The sequence below is a fragment of the Panthera leo genome, chromosome A2, assembly GCF_018350215.1.
Source record: "Panthera leo isolate Ple1 chromosome A2, P.leo_Ple1_pat1.1, whole genome shotgun sequence".
Taxonomy (NCBI): domain Eukaryota; kingdom Metazoa; phylum Chordata; class Mammalia; order Carnivora; family Felidae; genus Panthera; species Panthera leo.
Genome location: NC_056680.1, coordinates 43,226,714 through 43,239,181, shown reverse-complemented (window position 1 = coordinate 43,239,181; position 12,468 = coordinate 43,226,714). Strand labels below are relative to the sequence as shown.

At 36.9% G+C, this 12,468-nt stretch overlaps 1 protein-coding gene across 1 annotated transcript in view; it reads right to left on the bottom strand.

Moving 5' to 3' along the window:
• CNTN6 (contactin 6) overlaps positions 1–12,468 on the bottom strand; it is a 168,569-nt gene that overhangs the window by 114,367 nt on the left and 41,734 nt on the right. The window contains 1 exon segment of the mRNA XM_042927536.1: positions 5,098–5,193. Coding sequence (XP_042783470.1) covers positions 5,098–5,193 — 96 coding nt within the window.

Below are 12,468 nucleotides of genomic sequence, written 5' to 3'. Positions count from 1 at the left end.
ATCTTAATTATTTTAGACGACATGTACCATTCTTTCACTCTGTCATTTTTAAAGAAAATTTCAGGGGTGCCTGGGTGGCACAGTTAAGCGTCTGACTTCGGCTCAAGTCATGAACTCACAGTTTGTGAGTTCCAGCCCTGCATTGGGCTTTTTGCTGACAGCGAGGAGCCTGAAACCTGCTTCGAATTCTGTGTCTCCCTCTCTCTCTGTACCTCCCCCACTTGTATTCTGTGTGTGTTTGTGTGTGTGTGTGTGTGTGTATGTGTCAAAAATAAATAAAAGATTAATTTTCTTTTTCTAAATAAAGAAAAAAAACTTCATGTGAAGCTGGGTTAACTCACTGCACCCATGAAGATCTACTGATGGTTTATTTTCAAATTCATCCAATACCTTTGGCTTCAAGTTTTTCATCTCCATTCAAAAAGTTCAAGATAATTTTGAGTTCAGTGATGTTGCAAATGACTTATGCAGAACCTCCATTAAAGTGACAAGGCTCTTAAGCAAAAGTACATCCTTGAGGTGAGTGAAAACCCATAGTAGAAAGACTTCCCTGCAACAAAGTTCATAGTCTATCTCAAGGCTCAGTGACCCCTCCCCCAAATGAATAAGCAAAATAAATAGTGTATTGCCTCTTTTTGTCACATAAACCTGGATACAGAGAAGAGATCATAGAATCCTCTAGAGACCTAGTAAAGGAAAGGAAAAGTCTTTTTAGCTGACTAGTAAATTTTAGCTTTGCCAAGCACCAAGAGGCTAACTAGAAGACTTGTATTTTTCTTTCTTTCTTTTCTCTTTTTTTTTTTTGTTTTGAGACTTGTATTTTTCTGACATGGGTATCCAAATTATGGATAATAACTATAATAGACAATAGAAGGGACTGTTGGAGATTGTGTAGAGATGAGGGAAGTCATAGACTACCAGTGAGAGAGTTTAGGAGAAAGGAAAACAATGTCTAATAGGGTATAAAGTGTTTCAACCAGATAAACATTGTAGCACTCTCTGTGGTCTTCAGGCAAAAGTTTCAGAAAAATTTATATTTCTCTGTAACATTCCAGAATTATATTTTTTTAGGAAGATGGAAACGGGGGCTTAATCTGGCTCTATTGGCATAGATTCAGTCACATTCATGGAGTTTATCTGTAGTTAAGAAATAGGATTAAGGAAGCAAATATACTTCTCTCCTCAGAGTATAGGGAATGGTTCCTGTTTTGTGTCCAAATATCACATTTCTAAGAGATAAAGCAGAATGTGCCAGTTTTGTGTTCTGGCATTATTGCCTAGGTTTCTTTCTCTTTCACTATGGGTCCCTTTCCTTTCGAATAAGCTTTATCTATAAATTCTCTCTTTCTAGAAGAACAGCACACTCACAGTTACCTTTAATATTGGGTAGGAAATACCCACAAGAAAGCCTATTCTGAAGTCAGGACTCCTTTGGTCTATATGGAAAAAAAAAAAGGGGGCATCAATAAAACAGCACCTATTGAGTTTGGTTTATGCCGATTACTCTACTTCACTGAGTGATCACTAATCATTTATATGGGAAATCCATCTACACACTTTTTCCTTTTGTTTTGTTCCTGGAGCCATTTTCTTCCCCCAGGTCAATTTATAGAATTCAACCTATTTGATAATTTTTCTTAGTCTCCCATAGTTTTTGTTTTTGGCTTTTGTTTTATAAAACAAACTACAATGTATCTGATAGGCCTGCTTGTTTTTTTAAAAAAAATTTTTAATATTTATTATTGAAAGAGAGAGTCAGAGAGTGAGCAGGGGAGGGCCGGAGGGAGAGGGAGACACAGAATCCAAAGCAGGGTCCAGGCTCTGAGCTGTCAGCACAGAGCCCGACGTGGGGCTCAAACTCACACACCGCGAGATCATGACCTGAGTTGAAGTCGGACGCTTAACCAACTGAGCCACCCAGGCGCCCCAGGCCTGCCTTGTTTAACAAATGTTTTCCAAGTTTTTTTTTTGTTTCGTTTTGTTTTGTGAATACACTAGAGAAAAAATATATATAACTCAGAATGTTCTGATAACATCACGTTTAAGATAATTTCTCCCTTATCTTGGCTAGGGAGATTTGAACTTAGAACGAATGGATGTGAGGGGTATTCTTTGCTGTTGGGTCTGAAGATGGAAGAAAACATGTGGCAAGAAGTGCAGGCATCCTCTAGAAGATGACAGTGGCCCTTGACATCTGGCCAGAAAGGAACTGGGGTAAACCTGAGTTCCACAATGGCAAGGAACCCAGTTCAGCCAACAACTTGAGTAAGCCTGGAAGCCGAGCCTTCCTCAGACTTGTCAGAAAAGAATGCCATCTGGTCATGACTTTGATTTTGTCCTTGTAAGAATCTGAGTAGAGACACCAGCCACATCATCCTTTGGCTTCTGACATATAGAACTGTGAACTAATAATTGGGTGTTGCTTAAAGCTACATATATATACACACATATATACATCCTAAACCAGAGAAAAATTACAAAGACAAAAATGTCTATGTGTAAAATTGGCTCATTTTAAACCAGCTGCCCACTAAATCAATTTGAAGGTTATCCAACCAATATGTTTCTCTACATTCTTAAAGTCTTTCTTGGCACAATTCACCTTCACAGGAAGGTGAGAAAGGAAAAGGAAGAATAAAGAATTGTTTCAAATGAGCCAGTTAAAGACACTCTTAAAACTCTTAGCAAACCTGGAGGTGTAAGAGTGTTGAAACTGATACACAATCTGAGGTTTAACCATTAACTACAGAGCTTTCTATCCAAAGGCAATTTTTTTTTTTTTTTGGAAGTCAGAAATTCCTCTACTAGAATCTTGTCTTCATTTACTAACTGAAAACTGATTTACTTAGTTTATCTGAGTCTTGGTTTCCTCATTCAAAAATGATTATTCTTAATGATCAGAATCCTGGGAATGAGAAAATCATGCAAAGTCCTTTTTGCTCATGATATCAAGTCAATAATTGGTAGTCATTGTTACTATTATTAATACTTTCCTCTTCTAATGGATTGATGACTCTTTGTATAGTTGGATCAAAGGGTGTCTGTCAATATTCCCCTCAGTTTTGATTGGGAGAACTATAAAGAACAGAAGAAAAGTATTCCAGCTTTTCTGCCTTTGTAGAGATGAGGAAGCATGTGCAACCCCAGGAGCTCTCAGGATGAAAATTCCTACAATAGCTGGATGAAGTCAATATTGACAAATACCTTGGAATCCTGCTAAAAACATATGATATAATCAAATTTGGTATCAGACAAATTTGTCATAACTTGCATGCAATAGCCATTAGTTATTCACTTAAAAAGGTCTTAATGGAAGGCAGTTTTTGTCTATGACTTAATCTCATGCCATTAAGCAGAGAGAACTGTTACAATAAGGGTCTTACATGCTTTAGATGATCAACACATACTTTAATGGTGGTAGGTAACAAGGTAATAGGGAAAGCTTTTCCTATCTGGCTGCCTTTTAAAAATATATGACATTCATTTACAAATATTTGACATTTCTGCTACCTTCATTCAGGGTAAACAAAGTTGAAAATAATCTTCAATTCTGACAAGATTCTTTGACCAAAGTCAGAGCATAAAATGACATAGACTGACATAGACTGACAGCACAAAACAGGCATGATTTTGCCTGTCTTGTCATCTTAGGTTATACCACTAAAAATAATTTCCTTATGGTTAAAAAATAAGCGGCATTATATTTTTTCAATGCTGCAGAATAATACTATTTTATCTCAGATAGCATTGAAAACAGTATAACTCTCCCCCAATATTTTAGGTGAGCATAATGTTATACTACTGTGTAATATTTTTGAATAAAATATTGTTAACTTCTAATCAGTTTCTTTTTTTTTTTTGCATCAGCATTTCATATAACTGTGTAAAAATGAAACAAATGGAAAAATGTTTTCAGGTTTTAAAAGATCATAAATAATATTTTGTTTAATATTAGGGGTAAAATAGCTTTCATTTTATTTTTAAATATTTGTTATATCTACTTTCAAAATTCTCCCATTCCAGAATGGGACTAAACTATAAAAGGGCTGCTCTAGGAGCCACTCTGGCTGGATTTAGAGCTCGGCTCCAGGACCTATCAGCTATGTTACCATAGACTAGTTACTTAACCTCTCTCTACCTTATTGTTCTCATTTGTGAAACAATCATAGTATTTCTTTCATGAAGCTGCTATGAGAATTTTAAAAGTTAATACATGTAAAGTACTTAGATCTATGCTGTATAAGTATTTGCTATTATTATTAAGCTAACTATAATATAGTCAGTATGATGCTGAATTGAACCAAATCAAATGACTCCATGGATATTTTGATGCTGCTTATTCCAGATTCACTCTTGGTTAAGAATCTACCATATTTTACCAAATCATTTGACCAAATGCAACCCCGAGGGGGTGCGAATGAGTAGATGGTTTAGGTCCTTGGCAACAAACAGGTTAATTCATGGATCAGTCCAGATTCTTACAAACTAGAGATTGGTGTCGAGTGCATGTTTTCACCATTGCTAGGAGATACTCTGATTTAGTGCCATCCAAAATTTGCTTGTAATTAATGTGGTAACTCTCCTCTTACAATAGTTAAGGTGAGGTTCCCAAGAGGAATGTTGGAATTTGCTTTTCCATGGATGTCCATAGTAACAATGAAATAACAATCTCAGCTTTCTTTTCTGAATAAGTACTAGCCATTACACTCATCAATTTGCATTCATTAGCTTACTCAACATTCACAACAGCACTGTAATACAGATTATCAGTTTGTGTCTCAATTCCACAGGAGAGGAAACTGAGCCAAAGGAGGTTAAACAAATTGTCTCCTGTCATTCAGGGTGACAAGCATCAGATTGCATCAGGGGTCATTTTTACTTGGTACTCAGGTACTCATTTTCACTCGAGTGACTGCATGAAAAAAATTCTTTTAAAAATGATTTACAATGGAACTGTTCAGATGCGATAGGATGAACTTGAAGGGACTTGAAGTTCCTTTTGATTTGATGAAGAGCTATCTTTGACTTCAAGATGTGCCTTCTTTACTCATCAAGAGACCACATTAATGGTGTAACCCAAAGTGCCCCCCACCATACCTCCAAAGTGTGGTGGTGGGCCACAGAGAAGCACCACACCTTGACCTTCTCGGACGGACACTGTGCTTCTTGTTTTGGTTTCAAAGTCTTCAATATCTTGGAAAACAAACAAAACAGCTTTAGAATCATCTTGCAGTAACAAACACATTAAAGAAGAATCTCAAACTTATTTTTATTCTTAACAGTAATGGACACCCATACTTGGCTGACCAGAAGATTTAGTTGATGATCAATTTATCTACACTGATTTTTATCTCTAAAAATCTCTTTTTTTCCTTCTTTTTTCTTCTTTCTTCTCTTCTTCCTTTTTCATATAATCAGAGTATGTGATGAAAACATTTATTAACAATACCTACTATCTGTTTACTTTTATTCTCCCAGGCAGCCTGTAGCCCAGCAGAAAATCTTTAAAATCCAGCACATATTTACTTTCTTTGCCCAGGGAAGGTGTGATTAAAAACAAAAAAAAGAAGGTATGTATATGCAGCAAGTTTGCTGTAATCTTCTATCATCTTAGATTAATGGTTGGTATTTGATGTGCACATGAAGTCTGTGAGAACTTAGGATGGAATAGAGTGAGGGAAAGAGTTGAATGTGACTGAACCAATGAGAAAGAAGGCATATTTTCTCATTTTCTTGTTCTACTCCTTCAAAAAGTAGCACCATGATCTTGTTTGGAGTGTTATAATATCCTACACCATAAAACAATCATATAAATTCACTGTTAGAAGAAAGCTAACTAGTTATCTTGTTAAGCCATCCACAGGAGGTACAAATCTTTCAACATTCCTGGAAAATGGTCATTCAGCATCCAGGAATGAGTAAATTGTTGAACTTCTCTGAACCTTAGGTTTTTTCACCTGTAAAATTCTTTTATACATTCATTTAGTCTTTTAACAAATTTGTATTGAATCCCTACTCAAATGCAGGAAGCATATTAAGGAGAGAACATGTATTGGTAAATGAATCAGGCATGTACATTGCCCTTATTGTGCTTGTTATCTAAGAGGAAAACTAGAACACACGTTAAAAAACAAAGCAACAAATGTATAATTTACAAATTGTGATAATTATTATGGTGTGGAGGCTGCTGGTTGTCTACAAAAATGATATATGCTCCCTTCTTCCATAATAATAGATTTGTAGATCAAATAAACTTTTCCAACCAGAGGCTACGTTTCGCAGACATCTTCGCACTTCATACGGTAAGGAGAAACGAGTGAAACTTCTACCTATTATGTGTGAAAGGAAATGTCCACAGTTGTATGTTCTCCACCCATACCTTCAGCATCTAGATTGCCAATGACAGGAAAGATCCTGGTGAAGTTGAAAGAGCAACCATTAACCCGGGTACTTGAGTGATTGCATGGAGTACAACCACAGCTGATCTGGAACATCCACTCTGGATCATCATAGTAAAGATAAATAAACTCCTATATTGTTTGAGGCATTTATTTTGAGGTCTCTGTATTATAGCAGTTTAACCTTGTTTTTCTTTTCTTCTTTAAAATTTTTAATGTTTATTTTTGAGATGGAGAGAGAGAGACAGAACTCCAACAGGGGAGGGGCAGAGAAAGAGGCAGATCAGAATCCTAAGCAGGTTCCAGGCTCTGAGCTGTCAGCACAGAGCCCGATGCAGGGCTCAAACTCATGGATCATGAGATCATGACCTGAGCAGAAGTTGGACGCTTAACCGACAGAGCCACCCAGGCACCCCAGCAGCTTAACTTTTTATCTAACTGACCTATCTTGTAAGTGAAAAGAACAGGATACAGATGTCATGGATGAGAGACAGCCATGCAATGGTGATATGGAGAAGGGAAAATATTCCTTGCAGAAAGAAAAACATGTTTAAAAACCTAGATGTAGATAAGAGCAGGGAATTTTCATAATATTGAAAGAAAGCACTATTCATGGGCACATAGTGGGCAGGGGTCAATGAGAAACTGCAGTAATCAGGACATTTGGGGCTATTATATTATAATGGAATTATATTAAAAGTAAAAAGGGAACACCAAGAAACAACTGAATAATAAATCAGTGCAAAAGTTGAAAAACATCCACAAGGTCATAGAATGGAATGCCACCCATGATTAGAAAGAATTTATTAAATATAAAGGACTCATGTGGAAAGTTCTTGGAAAGTGAGTTAGACTATTAAGTTAAAAAAGTGCTAAATATTGCTATGACCTATCCCACTGTGAAAGAATGAAGTAAAAACCTAAATATGAGCATCTCTTTTAATTGGTATAGAGAAAATTATAGAATATATATATTTTTATTATTCACCTTGGTTATCTCAAGGGAGTGAGTGAAAGATATGGAAGTGGAGATTATTAGATCTTTACCTACAGCTCTCTTTATCTTTAAAAATATAAAGATTATAAATTGTGTGTGCCTTTTTTGCTTAACAACTTCACTGTAGTATAATTGAAATTAATTTGTGGTGTGATTTAGCGAGATTGAAGACTTCTATTTTGATTATTGTGTGTGTCTTATCCATAAGTTATCTAAATGACAATGTCATGTAAGCTATAAGACATATGAGCCCTGAATTCACAGGTGAGGCAAAGTCCAGATTTATGAGAATGAAATTTAACAGCATATATATAGCATTTAAAGCCATAGGAATGCACGTAATCCCCATGGGATGACTCTCAAAATTTTTGGCAAGAACAATTTGGTAGATAGTCATCTAGAATCAAACTCTAAAAATCTCCAATATTTACAGGTAGAGTAGAGAACTATAGAGAAAGGAAAGAAGGAAGGAAGGGGAGGGAAAGAGGGAAGGAGAGAGGGAGACAGAAAAAGGGAAAATAGGTAGAAAGCGGCATCTAAGACATGGAATAAGATGCGGACAGAAAAATGTATTAGGCAACATGAAGGTCATACATAATCCTGACAGGAGAAATTTAAGTGAAATGATGGAGAAGAGGCTAAAGTGGATTGAGGGGTGAATAGTAGGTAGTAGATAAGAATATGGGGATCACAGGTGTGTAAACTCTTTAGAGTTGGCTATGAATGAGAGGTAAGATTTCGAGAACAGGGAGGAGTTTGGAGGGCAGGGGTGCTATATTGATATAAACAATTAGATAAAGAGATTGCTGATTCTAAGACACAGATTAGGGTGAAGTTCTTGAAAAGTCAGAAAAGTGGTAAGCAGAGCTCCTGTGGAAGCACTGACCTTTTTAAGAAAGGGGTATCAAGAAAAAAAAAAAGATATTAATTACTGATAGAAGATAGACAGTAGGCTTATTTGCTGGTTACATGAGAACATTTTTCATGGTGGTTTCAAATTTCTCAGTGAAATGGATGGGACAGTGTTGGATAAATCATTGAGGAAGGGAAAAAATGCAATACATAAACCTACTTATCAGGGTTGCGGTAGGGATTAAATAAAATAATCAGTTTAAAGTATCTAAACTACAGTGTGTTATAGAGGAAATAATCAATATGTGGTAATTATTGTGATTATGACATACCAACTGATCAAGTCATGACACTATATTTTCATCTTCCTGATACAAAGTAAAGATGAATGAATTTGCAAACACAAGTCAAATAGCATATTTTGGTTCCAATAAAATTTTTTGTAAATTTGTAAAATTTTGTAAATTTGTAAAAATTTGTAAAATATTGTAAATTTGTAAAAATTTTTGTGAATGTTTCAATTTGAAGCATCCTTGCTGTTCAGTTATTTCCCAAAGATTCTTTTTCATACATTTGCTCTGTATCCATGAAAAGTAAGAGGTCTGATATATAAATTTAGTAATTCTTATATACACTTGGCTTTTAATAATACAAATATTTGGCCAATATAAACTCTACTTATCCCCAGCTCTACCCCCTTTTCTTCCCCCACCTGCTCTTGATTAGCAGCCATTCGCTTTACACTAATTCAAGACCTGGCATGCCTTGTTTGTTTCTTAGAGAGGATTTTTAATCAAATATGTGCTTTTTTTTTTCCTTTGGCCTTGAAAAAGCTAAATCAACCTACATATGTTGGTAACATTGATGTGAACTACTGCTTTGACTTGGAAGTTCTTTATGACTTGCGTTTGCATAATTTTAAAAGTGACTCAATAAGAATCAAGTTAACAAACTCTTTTTAAAACCAAAAATCAATATATTGTATCCACTGTTTCTATTTCTTGTTGTAACAACAGATGAGCATTTGAAAAAAATGTGTTTCCTACTATCATTACTGAAAGGTCCCATTAAATTGTCATTATTTTTTAATGGACACAAAAACAAAAACTGTCATGAAGGAGTAATGAGAATTTGAATGATTCTGTGAAATTAACAAGCTTTGGATTGAATTTTCTCAATGTCACATTGTTAGTGTGCCATACCCCCAGTAACATCAATCATGTTCTCAGTGTTAATCAGAAGCCATTATAACACATTGTTGATAAGATGGCTGTTATTTTAATATATTCGGTGTTCATTTCCACTTATATAGGATTCGCTTGTAACATAATTTCTTCATGCCTTTTATGATTACAATGGGGTGTCTAATAGTTGACATGAAAGGAAATCAACATCTGTCAAAAGTCAAACAAGTCCTGTTAGCTATCAAAACATAGTCATTCCAAAATGATACTAGTTCACAGGTTTTAATTAATAATTCAGATTTTAAAACTGTTTAACAGCACATAAATGATAGATAAAATATAATTTTGCCTTATTTAAACTAGGCGCCATCTTATGTGAATATACTTTGATGAAGATCTGTTTTTGTTTTTGTTTTTAGAGAGAGAGAGCATGTGCTTGTGTGCTCACAGGTGAGTTGGAGAGGGGCAGAGGGAGATGGAGAGAGAGACTCTTAAGCAGGCTTCACGCTCAGCGCAGAGCTTGATCTCACAACCATGAGATCATGACCAGAGCTGAAACCAAGAGTCACACTCTTCATGGACTGAACCACCCAGGCACCTCTGACAAAGATCTGTTTTAAGTATCCAACGTGTAGCCTTTTTGCTAGCCTGAGGCACGATATATTTCAGATTATTTTGAGTCAAAGGCTGACTGAATTAGGTAGCCATTGGAGCATTCAATGAAATTTTCTTTGCTCTGTAACTCCTTTAAAGACTAGATTTATTCTTATATATGGAGAGGCCGGAAAGAATCACCAGTTTCTATTTTTGTCCTATCCATTTTTGCTTAAGAGAAAATAGCTTAGTGTGAGATCGTTCCCTGAGATGGTCTCAAATTCTGTATTATTTGGAGAAATTCCCATAAACCACAAAGGTGACCTGCCCAGGCTGTCCTTGTGCTCAAGGTGTAAGTCCTGCAGTGACGGTTGTTGTTAAAGACCTCGATTGTTGAGGTTGCTCTCATTAAGCCATTCTGATGACCATGGCTTATTGGATCCTGTGGTTTTATTGCTGGTTTTGGAGGAAGCATTTGGCAGGAGCATAAGCAAAAATGCAGTCACAAACAAGGCTCTGTTCCAAAGGCCAGCAGGAAGTGCCTGAGAATGGCCCATAAAATGAGCTTTAAAGAATTATAGGGCCATATGCTCTCTCCTGGAGCAACCAAGGTACAGAGGAGGGACAGGGGCCACCAAAATGTACTTAAAATTAAGTCCAAGCAATGCTAAGTATTGCAGCATCTAATTGTAAGGACAATACATCTTTGCAGCTGCCATGTGTAGGAATGAATCTCAGCCTAATTAAAGTGAGAAAACTGTATTATTTGCTGCCAAGGCATGAGGATCACTATCAGAGGATGTGCTTGGCAACGTCAGCCCCTGACACAGAAGGAGGCCAGCGGTCTGCCAACTCTCATAAGCTTGGAGGAAGGCTATGGGTGCCCAGGGTTCATTTACCCAGAGCAGGAGGACAACACCCACAAAGTCAGGGATTGGGACAGATATTCACCAGGAAAACATGCATGCTTCAAGCAGGACATACTACAGCTGAGTTGTTCAAAAGCTGAATAATAATATCAACTGGATCTTTATCCACTTGCCACACATTATTTTAATATTTTAAATATTTTTTTCTTTCTTGCATATGTCAAGAATAACTACTACATGCCAGACACTCCGTGAAGTTAGTTTCATTGAATTCTCACGGTGACCCTGGGACACAGGTACTGCTACCACATTCACTTAACAAAGAAGGAAAGTGAGGGTCATAAAGGATCAGCAACAGAGCAAAGACCACAGTTTCTAGATGTCAAGACCAAACTGAAAAGGAGGTAGTCTGGTTCCAGAGCTCACACTCTCAGTCATGATGCTATTCTGCTTCCAAATGCTCACTGGGGTCTTCCTGCCACTTACAAGATATAAAATAGGGCATAACTACCACTCCGTTCAAACAAACAACACAAAAGGTTAGTGCCTTTCCAAAGAATCTGCAAATTCCTGGATTGGGGGAGGAAGTACTACCTTTTCAAGTTTAGAAATTGTTTGATTCCCAATATCCTCACTTTTCAGAACCCTCGTTGTGTCCTCTCCAGGTGTGTTTCTTCATTTATCTCCACCCTCACATCCCTGCAGACAAAGACCTCAACAGCTTAGCTTGGCCAACATAGAGAGATACTCAGCTCCAGCCCCTCCCACCACTGCAGTATTTGTGCCTCTATCGATCTTGTGGATTTAGTGAGATGAATCCAACCAATGTTCGATATTTAGTTCTTAAAAATCTATAGTTCTTCTGTTGTTCACATCTGCTCTTTTTCTTCTATAAACTTCCCACTCCAGTCCTCTTTCAGGAACAGAGAGAAATTAAAACCCTCCCCCTCTCTTCTACAAAGTTCACCACCCTCCAGCTCCCACTACCACACTCTGAAACGGAAAGATCTGCCCTAGTTCACACAGCTTATAAGTAAAGGAAGTAAAATTAAATTCCAAATACCATGACTCTAGGGGGCATTTGCTTAACTGCCAGACTGTACTGCCTCTCTCAGTAGAGCTTCCCCATTACAAAGACCTTATGATCTGCCCCCAAACCAGAGACAGGGCTTATTTTCTCTCTCTGCATTTCAAAAACAATGCTAATTATCTGCTACTTTGAGGACACTGAATCTGATTTTTAAACTCCAAGGTTTCTTTTACTGCTCTTTGTTTTTGCACCAGTAGAATACTACTCCCCCTTTGCAAATCCTGCATTAGTTTTAGCACAGAAGGTTTGCACCGGAGTCAGTAGCACTGAAGAGTACCTGCTCACCTTCCTGAACAGTCTCCACCTTGGAGGTATGTGCTCTGTTTTGGCCTATGGCAAAAACATTTTGCTGGGTGAGAAACCACTGATACCCTGCCCAGCAAAAGGGAAATGGTGAGAGATACCAAGAATAATTTTCTAGTTCTGTATTAGTCTCATGGAACTCCTAGATATGATATTCGTAACTTTTGAAATGCAAGTACTC